This window comes from Helicoverpa armigera, chromosome 1 (assembly GCF_030705265.1).
Source record: "Helicoverpa armigera isolate CAAS_96S chromosome 1, ASM3070526v1, whole genome shotgun sequence".
In the NCBI taxonomy this organism is placed as follows: Eukaryota; Metazoa; Arthropoda; class Insecta; order Lepidoptera; family Noctuidae; genus Helicoverpa; species Helicoverpa armigera.
The window spans coordinates 7,399,952-7,415,056 of record NC_087120.1 but is presented as its reverse complement, the minus strand read 5'-3'; the positions used below and the strand labels follow the sequence as shown (position 1 = coordinate 7,415,056).

At 37.1% G+C, this 15,105-nt stretch overlaps 1 protein-coding gene across 2 annotated transcripts; it reads left to right on the top strand.

Moving 5' to 3' along the window:
* Nucleotides 1-720: 720 nt before the first annotated feature.
* On the top strand, nucleotides 721-14,406 carry LOC110374501 (1-phosphatidylinositol 4,5-bisphosphate phosphodiesterase gamma-1). 2 transcript variants are annotated; one of them, XM_049839860.2, is made up of 13 exons: nucleotides 721-1,310; nucleotides 1,500-1,638; nucleotides 2,670-2,832; nucleotides 2,921-3,121; nucleotides 3,207-3,322; nucleotides 3,394-4,324; nucleotides 4,412-4,593; nucleotides 5,728-5,905; nucleotides 6,660-6,725; nucleotides 7,582-7,776; nucleotides 7,989-8,811; nucleotides 9,332-9,475; nucleotides 10,563-14,406. In XM_049839860.2, exons 1-13 carry the CDS (start codon nucleotides 950-952, stop codon nucleotides 10,811-10,813), a joined length of 3,750 nt encoding a protein of 1,249 aa, XP_049695817.2. In that variant the 5' UTR covers nucleotides 721-949; the 3' UTR covers nucleotides 10,814-14,406. The 2 variants fall into 2 exon arrangements, with proteins under 2 accessions (XP_049695817.2, XP_021187906.3); XM_021332231.3 differs by lacking the exon at nucleotides 9,332-9,475.
* Nucleotides 14,407-15,105: the final 699 nt, after the last annotated feature.

Below are 15,105 nucleotides of genomic sequence, written 5' to 3'. Positions count from 1 at the left end.
GATCGCGTTGCAAGCTTTCATAGAACCGTTAACGTATATTCATGACTTCAGGGTAGTGGGGGGCTAGGTGGTTAGTGGGTGGTGAGCTATTATATTACAGTAATTAGTGCTGCGCCGTGACCTTTAGGATACCTATGTGTTTTGCTATGCCCGCGGCGCATCGTTAATGAATAATCAATAACTGCAGTGCCCTCTAGAACTAGAACACCAATCACGGCATTCATACATTCGCGGCCCTATGTAGGTAAGTGATTCTAGTATATTGAAGATTGAATAACTAATTTATATTCATTAGTTTGATCTAAGATTTAGAATACCGATGTGCAATAGATAGTACTCTAAATTAAGGTCTCATTCTCTTAAATTTAATATCTGTGTTTTGTCTAGTCCAGTTACAGTGAACAGAAAGGAAGATCTATCTCATCTATAACTAGGGATAAAAGACCAGGATAAAACATCCATAGAACATTTTCTTATTTGTACTTTCATTGAATTCTATCTTATATATTTTAAGACAAACAATTTAAATAAAATAAACAAATAATGTATATTACAAATCGCCAGTGAATGGCACCCTTTACTAAAGGTTGCCAGACTTAAAAAATATAGGACAGAATAGTGAACGCAAATACCTACGTACTTTAGAATGTGTATTGAACTATTGAACTAAACAAAGTTTGGTATTACCAGAAAAATAATTCTCATTTCAAGTTCGCAATTCATTCAGTCAGTCTGACTTTTTAATTCGGGATTCCGGACGTTTAGTTTGGAAATGTCAAACAAACAAAATAGCGCAAATTCTGTGTGTGTGTGATACACGGACACACGGAATTACTAAAATCATCTGAGAATACTTATTCTTCTAATTGCATCCGATCGGTCTTATATCCCATGTAGTTGGTGGCACGGCCACAGTATCGTTACGCCCGGCGGTGACAACGGCAGTGACATGAATCCGGTCTGCTATAATGGGGGTGCCCACGATAGACTCATACATGAGGCTGACCAGCTTATATCACATATTGAACGGGGCTCAACAATCCTCAAGTTTTATCCGCGCAAGCGTCCTGAACGCCGCCACCTCTCCGTGAGGAGAGAAACCCATCAGATTATTTGGTCGAGAGCAGGAATACCACAAAAGAATGCATACGAAGGTGCTCTCGATATAAGAGACATCAAGGAAGTGAGGGTCGGTAAGGCATCAAAACACTTCGAGCGGTGGCCGGAGGAGGCGAAGAGGCTTGAGAACTCGAAATGTTTCACCATCTACTATGGAGCAGAGTTCAAACTGCGAGCAGCTTCGTTTGCAGGTAACGTATAGTTTGTAAACATGTCTAATTATACCGGGGCCACGAAAGTTTCACATAAATTGCTGGCTAGATTTGAGATTTTCATAGAATTTGCTTTGCCAAGTTATTGTTTTGATTGGTCGAAACGAACGCACTTGCAGTGATATGTATGTACAGTTTTGAGTCATTCTGTAAAATGAATGTTTGCAGCACACACTGACAAGGAGTGTGAAGCCTGGGTAAAGGGAATCAGGTTTCTTATTGAGGAAGCTATCAATGCATCGTACCCTCTACAAATAGAGAGATGGCTGCGGAAAGAGTTCTATGCTATAGAAAACGCCAATGAAAAGTGAGTGCAACTTTCAAACTATTTCACATTGTTATTGCAACTCCAATGATGTATTAAAATATGCTTAACCTTCAGTAGGACAACCATTGTTTAGTCTGAATATTGAATAATAAAATATTATCCTTTTTTTTCTGGTAGCATTTGATACTGGTGGATACAATTCACGGTTTTGAAATTGTATGATTCTTCAACATATATCTTTGATCATAACGGTCTTGTTTGTTGAATGTTAGCACTGAGCTCATAAGGGAATGGGTTCATATACTGTTTACTCTTGACTGTGCAAAAGAAAAGCTTTAGTTACAGCAAAATAACTCCAATGCTGTGGTTTATCCAATATTTTTACAGAGTTTAGCGTGGGCACTAACATGTACATCACAATAAATGTAACAGCTTTTTAAACATTAATTAACACTGAATGCAATAGTTAGTATTTTACAATCAAAGTCAAACATTTCACATGGCAGACTATGGTACTATTACCATATGAAATAAATATCATTAATCCAGGAAGGGTTAAATAAACTGAATCAATAATGTTCATAGTCAGACAAGCTGACACCCGACCAGGCAATGAGTAAACGTAAATGATTTCTACATGTAACGTAATTTGAGAAACCCTGCAACCTATGAGTAAGTGTAACATTGTGTGTGAACCTCGACTTAAGGTCACTAAAGTTAAAATAAACACAAATTAACAAAGTGATAATTTTTGTTCTTGTACAATTATCATATTAGTAACCATTGTGGTTTATTACTGGAATTTAAATTAATTGTTCTATTAGTTTTTGTCTTCCAAAAAGTGTGTATATAGAACTAGCATTACATAGAGGGAGTCTTAGTTAATTCATTACTTATATGGATGTTACTGTTACGTATAGAGGCAGCTGGTCTTATTATTTTTTTCTTGTCATAATTGAAGAACTTGAAAAGACCATTCATGGTAGTTTTATTCCCATTGCCTTAAAGACTTGCTATCCACACAGGCATGTCCGTGTAACAGTATCTAATAAAGTATTTGTTACTTGTAGTATCACCTTGAAGGAAGTGAAGGGTTTCCTACCTAAAATAAATTGCAAGATATCCACAAACAAACTGAGAGACTTGTTTCAAGAAGTTGACACGGACAAAAGGGGAGAAATTGGTTTCGATGACTTCTCAGTTTTGTACCAGAAGCTGATTTTTGACGAAAATGTAAGTCATATTCTTTTATTTTAATTGTTCTTAATGTTTTCCTTCACTTGATGAGTGAATATTTTTATATGCACTTTTCCATTACCAGAATGTTCACGATATCTTCGATAAGCACTCCTTGTACTGCAAGAACGGTTCGACTATCACTTTGCGGGAGTTCCAAAGCTTTCTACGTGTCGAACAGCATGACAGACTGGGGGATGACGAAGCCGTCGCTTCGCAGTTTATCCGGGACTACTTACGTGATCCCCAGCGGGACATCTATGAACCATATTTTACTTTGCATGAGGTAAGAACTTTATAAGACTAAATATATAAACAGTCCTTACCTTTTAAGTTTACGATTATCGGGCGATTAAACATTTATTTTGCAGTTTGTTGAGATGCTGTTTTCAAAACAGAACACTATCTGGGATAGCAAACATGATGCTGTGACTCAGGACATGACTAGGCCGCTGTCCCATTACTGGATATCCTCATCACATAATACGTAAGTAATACTCGTAGTTGAAGTCAAACTACTTCATTGGAGCTGGAGTTTATGATTATATCTACTTTTAGGTATCTAACGGGTGATCAATTTTCGAGCGAATCTTCTCTGGAAGCTTACGTGCGGTGCCTGAGGTCAGGGTGTCGGTGCATCGAGCTTGATTGCTGGGACGGCCCTGATGGCTCTCCATTCATCTATCACGGGCATACATTGACCACCAAAATCAGATTCATGGATGTGCTGCGCACAATAAAAGAACACGCTTTTGTTGCGTCTGACTATCCCCTGATCCTCTCGATCGAGGATAACTGCACGCTGCCTCAACAGCGCCGCATGGCGAGCGCCTTCCAAGATGTCTTCGGAGACATGCTGGTGGTTCAGCCCTTCGAAAAGAATGAGACCGCTCTACCCTCGCCTGAAGATCTCCGCAGGAAAATTGTGTTGAAGCATAAGAAGTTGCCTGAAGGAGCTGAGGAAAATTCTTTCGCAGTTCGTCAAGAAGAAGGGAAAGATTTGGATCTGAGAAATTCTATTAAAAATGGGATCTTGTTACTAGAAGATCCTGTCGACAAGGAGTGGAATCCACATGCTTTCGTGCTGACTGAGACAAAGCTTTATTACACGGAGCATTACAGCACTCAAGCTGAGGCCGACGCAGAGAGCGACGGGGAGGCCGATGTCGAAGCGTCCAGTGTGCCGCAAGACGAACTGCACTTCGGCGAGTGTTGGTTCCACGGCAAGCTGGCTGGAAACAGACAGGAGGCCGAAGAACTCCTGAGGGGTCATGCACATCTCGGTGACGGAACATTTTTAGTCCGAGAGAGCGTTACCTTTGTGGGCGACTACTGCTTGTCCTTCTGGCGCCAGGGCAAGGTGAACCACTGCCGTATCAAGCTGAAGCAAGACCGCGGCGTCACCAAGTATTATCTGATTGACACCGTGTGCTTTGATAGCCTTTATAGTCTAATTACACACTATAGGCAGCATCCTTTACGAAGCCAGGTAATGTTATTTTTCCCCTGTCTCATTATTTGATCTTCCCCTGTCTTTAACGTATAATAGCAAAGTACAATATAATATTGTTTTCAGGAGTTTCTGATAACATTAAAAGAGCCAGTGCCGCAGCCGAACAAACATGAGGATAAGGAGTGGTTTCACCCGTTTTGTACGAGGGCTCAAGCTGAAGAGTTGTTACGTAAAGCGAACACCGACGGCGCCTTTCTTGTGAGGCCCAGTGAAAAGGATCAGTCGTCATTCGCGATCAGTTTCAGGTAACAATACTTTGTTTTATAGTTTCATTTACATTATGTGCTCCTTTGTTTAGTATAGTTTCGAGAGGATGAGTAGACATAACATTGTGTTAGGCGCAACCCGCGCAACTGACATTCGAGATAGATATCAAAGAAGGTCTTAGTTGCATAGACTAGTTCGAGAAGTTTCAAGGCGTTGCAATTCCCTGAGTACATAAGTACAATCTATCAAGCGACTGCGTGACTGTAGAACAATCATCAAATATTTTGCGTTCCGGCCCCTCGGCGTCTAGGCTAAGCTCGAGTACCTAGAACAAATAGGAAAATTGATGCGAATGAATTGTAAAATGCGCTTAAATTGCACTTATCTAGTGCATCTATCATGTTATTTATTTGATTAGCTTGCCCCTCTAGACGTAAGTGCCCTATGTTCATTGTTTGCGTAGCGACATAGCTAAGGCAGTACAAAGCAAATATGTACCTGTATGTACATTTACAATGTTCAAGAAAACCTATGGTTTAAAATATCCCTAGTTTCAAATACTATTTCACATTATTTGCTATAGAGGCAAGGCTGTGCTCAGCAATAGATACCTACCTATTATTTGATTAAATTATCATTTTGTATAAAAAAAACATGGAATTTAATTATTTTAAAACAATTGTTCAGGAAAAAGATTTTATCGGCGGTTCTGATGGACATAGTAATTAATTTGATCACTTTTGCATCACCGTAATTAAATTATGCCGTGCACAAATGGATAATTAAATGAAGTGGCTGTATAAGCGACATTTAATCAATTGAAATAGAATGTTAAACGAAACGAAACTGTGACAGTACAAGTCAAACAGCGATGGATAGAGATGTGGGGAGGCCTTTTCCCAGCAATGTGACAGCATAGGCTAAATAAAAAATAAAGACGATACATTTTTGTTATTGTACCCCAACTGCTCCAAAACTACTATTTGAAAGCTACGATATCCCCGAGTAAAATAGGCTATATTTTATCCGGTTGGCAGCCAACTTTTATATCTGTGTATTTTGTAACTTAGTAAACAATTTTTTATTACTACCCTCAGCTTCAACTCACTGAACCATAAACACACTGGGTACCTATACATTATATTCCAATAAACAACAAAAATTTCTTACAGGACGGAAAGGGAGATCAAGCATTGCCGAATCAAGCTGGAAGGCCGATTGTACACGATCGGAACTGTTCGCTTCGAGAGTCTGGTAGAACTTGTCAACTACTATGAAAAGAACCCCTTGTATAAGAAGGTCAAACTCTGGTTCCCTATCAGCGAAGATATTGTTAGACGCATTATAGCTGTGAGTATTTCTATCACTTTAATTTTGTCGTACCCCTCAATCAAAATTCATTTATTCAAAGTAGGCAGAAAATCAGCACTTTTTGAACGTCAAATCTACAAAAGACAGCCCCCAAAACGCCCGCTCTTCTCCACTTCCTATATGTTTTTGTTGGGAAGAAGAAGTGGTGGAACAAACTCCCCAGCAACTCAACGCAACGTCAAAGTCAAAGTCTTTCTTATTTCAAATAGGCCTTCCACTAGTTACATGGTTCAAAAAGTCTCATGGAAAAGAGACGGCAAGAAACTCCATGGATACTCTTTTAAAGAAGTAATATATTATGGTACATGACGCAAAGTTATAAAATCATCCACGCTATGATAGATGCGGCTCTAGTATGTCTATGCTATTGCTTAGTATCAACGAGCGTATTTCAACATAACTTGAATCGTGCCCAACGTTCTATAAACAATTGAGGGACTGAATTCAACTTTTTAACTATCAACGATGTAAAGGGCTTATTACACTTGACTAAATTCAGTTGTCTAAATGATTCAGTCAAATGTAATCGCATTTAGGAAGGTAGTTTTCATTAAATCATTTAGAAACCTAATTAGACAAACCTATTTAGACGACTGAATTTAGTCAAATGTAATAAGCCCTTAACACCATAATTAAATTGCCAATTGTGAATCGAAATTGCAATATTTTTAAATGTTACCACATAACGCAATATCATAAGTTTCTTTAATCATTAAAAAATCTATTTATTTAGGAGCCGGATGACAACTCGGTTTACGGGACTCCTGGGTATATGGACCCAACAGCCTTCACTTCTAAGGTATGCATTTGCGTTTATTTTACATATTCCAAATCTTTTCAGGGAATTCTATACTTACAACTATAATTAAGTAAGAGATTTCAGTCGTTTTAAATATTACCCTACTTTGGTGCTACTAACAAGTAGAAACAAAAAAATAATTTGAGTTTCTTAATTCCAAATTAAAATCTTTCTATGATTATTAAAATATTTCAGTTGGATAACGTCCATGTCTTGACTATCTCGTATTCATATCTTTTTTGTTTTCTTATATGAATAGATTCAGGAGGTGGTGAAATAATGGATCTGTGAGCAGGTTTACTTGACAGTGCGTTTATTTTCATGTTTGTAGTAAATATTCAGTCAAGATGTTGAATTTAGTAGATATTATTAAATAAGTATCTAGAATTTGACGTAGGTACTTGCTAAGATATAAATAAAGCACAAAATGAGTTACGCAACAGCTCACGTCAAATAACTTTGCGCTTCTGAAGTCAGCTCTTTGATACTTCGTGCGCATTAAGGTTTTGTTCTCTATATTGGCACAGTCACTAGCATCCAACTTCGTCTTACCTAAGATATTTGACGTCAGCTGAACTGTGTTTACTTATAAATATTATAGTTTGAAACTACACAGTTTCAATATATATTAGTTAGTAGTAGTCTAGTACGCTTTTGTCATGTGGTATCCTGCCAGTATTGATAAACAAAGAGTAAAGAAGACATGCCCTAACGGCAGTTCCTAGTCATCTATCTATTGATTTGAGAGATATAATTTTGACATCAAAACAACAAGGACAGCAAATTCCTATCTCTAGTAAGCGAAACAACAGATAGATTATAGGGAACGGAAATTAAACCGTGTTTATACCATCAGGTGACGGTGAAAGCTCTATACGATTACCGAGCGCGTCAAGACGACGAGTTGTCTTTCTGCAAGCAAGCCATTATCACTAACGTGGATAAGCCCGACGAAGGTTGGTGGCGAGGCGACTACGGCGGCAAGAAACACCACTGGTTCCCAGCCAACTATGTGCAGGAAATTGAGGTTCCGCACATTTCTGAGGTCCCTGTTAGTATATTTGTATCTCTTTTTATAGGACTGCAGAGCAGATGATAGGGATAACCTTCAGTTACGTTTATTATGTTACAATAGTTTTTAATTTTTGTTTGTATCATTTGATCTTTTTTTTTTGCTGACGATATATTCTGTTCTTTACTTTTTTTTTACTTTTTATTCTTACTACGCTAACCAAGAAAAATAAAAACAATTTATTTTCACAGGGTCTCGAGAATGAAACGGCAGCTTTGGGCTCATTACAGAAGGGCGTGGTAGATGTATTGGGCGCCGTGGTCGAGCTCGTGGTTGGAGAGGAGAGTGGGTCGGCGCGTTGGCTCGTCAGGATACAGAGCCCTCAGATGTGCGCGCCCTTCGACATGGCCGCGCCCACTCGGGAGATAGCCCTCGAGTGGCTCTCCGCCATCAAGGAGGCCGCATACAGCGCCAGTGCTCGCTCCCTACAACACAGGAAAATGGAACGCACATGGAGAATCGCCAAAGAAATGTCCGACCTCATCGTCTACTGCCGCTCGGTCACATTCAACCAAGACCGCATCCGCACGAAGGGCTTCATATTCAACGAGATGTCCTCCTTCCCTGAAACCAAAGCTGAGCGGCTGATGTGCCAGCAGGAGACGCCATTCTTCCTCAAGTACCACACGAAGCAACTGAGCCGCATCTACCCCAAAGGGCAGAGGATTGATTCGTCGAACTACAATCCCGTTCCATTTTGGAACTCGGGCTCTCAGATGGTCGCTCTGAACTACCAGACTCCTGATAAGCCGATGCAGATTAACATGGCCAAGTTCAAGGAGAATGGAGGGTGCGGTTATGTGTTGAAGCCGGACTTCATGTTCGAAGAGACGTACAATCCATATGTGAAGAAGAGTATTGAGAAGAAGGTGAAGCCAATGATAATAATGCTGCGCCTGATCGGGGCGCGACACCTTATCAAGACGGGGCGCGGGACCACCAGTCCCTCCGTCGAAGTTGAGATTATTGGAGCTGAGTATGACTCGAGCGTGAAGCTCGTCACCAAGACTGTCGGTATGTATCATATAATCAATATTAACATGACCTACCTGATGTATATAAATCTCTCCACGCTTGCGCACGAGATCTTTGTACAGATCGACACTTTACGTGTAACCCTAAAATATTTTTCTCACAGGAGTGTCCATGTTTGCTTGAACACTTAAACAGCAGTGCAAACTCACTCACAATTACTCTGGGAACTAACCAATAACTTCGTACAGCATAATGCAGCCAGTCTTATTCATATAGAATTATAGACAATCAGAGATAAACACATCTATAGAGACTTTATAATATTATACAGTTACCTTGCATAAAAAATTCTGAAGTGCATAGAAACAGCTTGCTGACTTATTTTCAATCTGTTTAATGCATCTAATGCATTTATTGTCATTCTTTTATCTTAAAACCAGACGTTGATATATAGTAGCTTAGTCTTAAAATACTATATTTTACATGTGTATAAGTTTGTTTAGGATCCTGTGTTAACTGATATTTTGATGAAAGCTAATGTGTATTGCCTTGGTGACAGAGCGAGGAGTGCTAGACACATTATCTCTGATGTACCGGCGCGTCACACACGGGCGCACTCCTCTGCCCAAAAAGCGCAAACAAGACCGCAATCTCAGATACACAACACTATTAAACAAAAAACAAAAGAATACTGTCATGAAGGGTACCGACTCCATTTAATTAATGTTTAGGTAGTCGATGTACGTTGTAGCGTTTTTTTTCGTCGATCTATCGATGTCTACTGCAGCACTAGTAGACCTCAAAATTATTTACGCAAAATTGTTTTCATTATGCTGCCTATACAACCTTTTTTTCGGAGAATATTTTTCATTTGCGAATTTTGCAGTTGATTTCAAACATTTTACTACTTTTGCGTAGGTGTAAAGTCGTATGCATTTTTGCAACATGCTTGTCATATAATCAACGCCTATGCTTATCTCTTGGTGACGGCATCTGTTTAAAGCGGTAAGTGCATCGACAACATAAACGTCAGTTTTCTTAAAACAACGATTTATTACGAATTTTAGATAGAGGTTTATATTGTCGATGAACTTGCACCTCACAGGTATAAACATATCGATCGCGACTGCCGGGCGCTATCGTGTACTATGTTACTTAGTGCTTTTAATTTAAGCGATCTAGACATTTCTGCCTGGTAAACTGAAATGAACTAAGTAACACTCCCAGTTTAGTGGAACATCTTCATAACAGTCTTTTAGGTATACTGAGTTGATACTTGTTTCTTTTTTTGCTGGCGTCCGTAAAATGCTTTATGATGTTTCATTATAGCTATTGTCTTTTAGATACGGACTTATGGAGAAATGCAAAATATACCGAGGCATAATATCTTTTCCAATTTACTTTGCATACATATGAGTGCCGCCTGACATTATTTTCTCACAATGAAACAGATACCTTTTATCAGTTGGAGATCAATACACTAAAATGAGATAAGCCAAGCATATACTCAACAAACTTTTTCTTATGGCATAGGTTTCATTAGTGAGGTCTGACGGTACCGGTATCTTGGTTTATTGTAAAACATTTGAATATTCTCCATAAGCTCCTAACAGCATCTAGATTTCTGTGACTGACCGGTTTAATGTTTTTTTTTTATCTAGTTTATGCAGATTTGCCTATGAAACATTACCTACTTGTCTGATCTTCTTTTAGCCTAGCTTTCAATTGAATGTGGTGTATTTTGAGTCTTATTTGAAACAAAATCTGACTTCTAAATACGAATGTTTCAGCCGACAATGGACTGAACCCAGTGTGGAACGACATCTGCGAGTTTGAGATTGCAAACCCGGACCTGGCGGTTATCCGGTTCCTTGTGCAAGACGAGGATATGTTCGGAGACAGGAACTTCATCGGTCAGGCGGCGTTCCCCGTCACCTGCCTGCGTTCCGGCTACAGGAGTGTACCTCTCACCAACGGCTTCTCTGAGGAGCTGGAGCTCTCCTCGCTACTCGTACATATATCCTTCATCACGAGCAAATAGATCAATTAGCACAGCTCGCCGATGCTATTTCTAACCAAAAATTAACAGGTTATACATAATGGTAAATTGAATCTAGTTCTAATACGAATGGAATCTGAGAGGCAAATCTTATTTATCCACAAAATATTTTCTAATATTATACTTATTTAAAATTTTCATAGTATACATTTACAACAAATATTATACTTCTACACTGATCTTCTATCTTTCCTGGAATCATATACATTTTATTGATGTAGTAGTGTTAATCAAATTATGATGTATTGATGTGGCTTTAGATGGTATCTTCTGAAACTTTAATGTTCAGATACTTGATAAAAACAAATATTTAACTTTTACACATGTTGAAGATATAACGAAGGTTAAGAAACCACTATTTTGCTCGAATATTTGGATATACATATTTATTCTCGAATTTTTGTGTACCTCTTATTTCTATTTATTTGTTAACAAAGAGAAGAAATAGGTGACACGGTGGCTCTTTGCCGCACCAACACCTGAAAGTATATAAATTGCAAAATTCTGTATCCTGTTCTTTATTACGAAGGAAATAAAAGTCTGTAGTAGTTAGAATTGAAAAGTGAGAATACTGTGCCTAACAAGCTAACGTATTAAATCGATGTAGACGTGACCCTCATTAATTAATCGTTAAGAACGCACTATCGAAGCGAAGAAGGTATTTTGTATAACTATTGTATTTTATGAATAATTCCCAAAACAGTTTTACACAAGCGTGATAAACTCACGAAACCTGAAAAGTTTTTAATTTTCACTTTAGGGTTAAAAATACGTGTGGTCTTATAAAAATAAATGAAGGCCAGGCCTACTTACAGCAATTAATTTTAACATAAACGTGCGTCACAATTTTGAAAAAGCGCCCGCTGAAGGATTTAGGATAATATTCAAGTCAAATGAAATTCGTTGTGATGTAATGAAACCCCGTCATTTCATTTGGATAGGATAATTATATTATATGTCGTGTTTGCTTTGCAGACTGCTCATGAGGTTTTTCAAATTAATACTTTTGTATATTTCGTGCACGACAATCTTATTAGAGGAGAGATCTATTTACTCCAGTAGGCATATAGAAAACGGGTCATGTCTACATTTTGGTAGAGTGTGTTCAAGGAATGCATAATATGAGCTTACTGAGACTGATTTTTAGTAAGTAACAGAAGAATGGAATTGTAAAGTCAAATAAACGCAACAAATGAAACATAAGTGAGAAACAAAATATTATTAGATCTTAAACATTGAAAGAAACTCTTTCTCAATATTGTTTAAAATAATTTTTACGCAATCATCACAATTTTATGCATTTTGACTAGGTGGTTAATACATAGATATATTTCAATCTTTTAGCATAATATTAACATTTATGGGAATGCGTTATAACCGGGTTAGAATGTGGTTTTTATGCGTGCCAAATCTCTTTCACGTGCAATTAGCCTGCTCTGCACAATTTATGAACAAATTAATATTGAAAGCATGCCTACGTAATATTTTATTGTTATTATAGATAGGATATAATCCAAATTTTAATGTTTCATTGATGTTTGTCATGATATATTTAATTATACCATATAAATATGCTTTGTTGACGTACTGGATGCGGTAGTTTAATTCTAATGATCTTATAAAAAAAATATTAAAATCATCCCGGAGATACCAAAATTCAATGAATTTTCAAAGTTTTATCTATCGTTGTCACACGATAGCAACCTTTTTTTGTTATTTATCGGAGTTTGCCGTTTGGCCTCTAAAATATCTCATTGTATTTTAATACTTACTTTGTATGTTTGCAAGGCATTTTAATGAACACTATTAAACCCATACAATACATGTTACTATACGTACATTTTATATAGTTTGTAAGTGTTTAATGTAGTTGTAGAAGTAGTAGACTTTTGAATAGTATATTAATCACAAAATAGCGCACAAGTAACTGACGAGACTGGATGTATAGGTTAACAAGATGTCTGTGAAATGGGTTACATACGAGACTATTCACACAATCAAGGAGTTTTTAACATACACTATAAAAAATTTACCGTAAAATTGGCCGAAACTTTTTTTTAATTATAAGGCCTGTCTAATCCCTGCGGTTAATAAAAAGTCAGAATTAGTTAATATGTTATTTGTTTCATTTACCCCAGTTACGTTTTGTGGTGCTATTCGTTGGTGCATTTTCAATTTTATCTCACTTTTGTTAGACTCTCATGTGCTCTCTCGCGCACAGAACCCGATAGTAGTTTAATTTGCAGATCTAATATTGTGCAATTAGCCATTTCACAGAAATCTTGGGTGGTATAGCATGTTAGAATATTACGTATTCAAGTTACGTGCCAGTTTACAATTTGAATGTGTTGTGTTTTATATTACAATCAACGCTAAATAAGCGACCAGCATTGAACGGCCCTTTGAATCTCTATTTTTTTTTTTGTGTAAACTGTATAAAATTGTTTGGTTATAATTGGAATTTATTATTATAATTGACAATTGTGGATAACATAAACCCAATACTAAACTTATTATAGTACGTGGTCTTTAAAAGTAGTTTTAGTAAGTTTAGAGCATTTTTTTTGTTCCATATGATGGATTTACCCAGTACTTTTTTAGGACCATGTTTAAAATACAGTGGTTCTACAGGGTAGTCTAAAAGCTGATATCAAACTTAAAATATAGATTCCCCGTTACTAGGAGCACATGATACCCCATGTACGTTCCGCGATTTTTAATGGCGTGTATGCGTTTTTGCAACTAAAACATCAGGTTCACTTTCACGCCAAAATGGCTGATCGGATGTTGAGAACATTTGATATGGAAGAAGTGAGGCATTCAATAGTTTTGGTTAAACGACCAGAGGTGTTTTTTTCCATATGGGTAAAAAGCCCGCACAGGAAAAAAAAATATTAGTTAAAAAAAAGCTGAATTATCCTTGACATCTGATTAATTAATTGTTTGGAATAGTTTCCGCAACTTGTAAAAATCTGACTATGATTGTTTATAGCTCGCTTTTATATTGGTTATTTTTACATTGATTTTAATTTTCGTACATAGCACATAATTTTGTAGCCTGAAAATAAAGGAATTTTAATTTGATTTGAAAAAATAGGTAGTTCAAACTATATCTCCTTAAGCCTGGGCGCACACATTCGGTTTCCTGATCATATATGAATATGTGCGTCCAGACTTAATAGATTCTTTGGGCTGCAGAAGACTAGTTGATTGTAGGTAAAACACATCCACATTACACGGTGGTAACTATTAAAAATACATACTATTAATTGACTAAGATATAGTATTGAATTATACAAATTCATTTTGCATTTATATAAATTTTATAGTTATAATAAAAGTATTGTAATCGAATGAAATGATCTTATTACTATAATATGGGTTGAGGGCCTAGCTCTAATTAATTTAAATTATTACAATCTGGCACACATCGTTAATCGAAGAACACGAGGTATTTTTCAAAACTAGTGCTAGGCCCTCAAGAACATATATGTTTTATTGGTCTCCAGAGATAAATGTTTAAATATTGATGTCATCTTGTTGTCAATGTAAAAAAATAAAGCTCACAACTGTGATGTGGTGTTTATTATCCTATTCCACTGAATCCAGACGTGCTTCCCAAACAATGAAGAAAGGCGACATAAATGGCTCAGCAGTCTATATTTGGAGCAAAAAATTAGCAAAAATTCAATCTTATGCAGTCTTCACTTCGAATGTTCCTGCTTTAATAGTGCAAATTCCCACCAATTATTGAAAGCCTATGCGTAAGTTAAAACTAATACCCATCTGTGTTAAATAATCTAAGCAAATTCAAATTTGTCTCACATAGCTTAATCTTATGGTCACCCTATTAGCAAGGGACAGACGGCCTCCGTACTATCTGCTTCACTCGGCTCGTTTTTTGGATACAAGTGCTCAGTCCTGTTTACTATATTACGTCTATGGTTGCAACGAGGATCCTAAACTTCGCTGACTGTCACTAAGACTAAGGGCAATGATATGATTGGTAGAAATTTTAAATACTATTGATGAGTGTATTGATGTATTTCTGTTGTCGCTGTTAGAACAAGAAGTAAAAAATATGAACAAAAATATATTTTAGCGGGTTCCAAACATGGAATTTTCAGTGCCATTTTGAAGGTTCATGAAGAACTCATTATTTCATTTTAGCTTTTTGTAGATACAGTCGCCCAATGAGCTACCGGAGCGAGTGCGAATTATAAGTAACTTCAATACAATATCGCCATCGCATGTACATAACACAAATGCCCTGA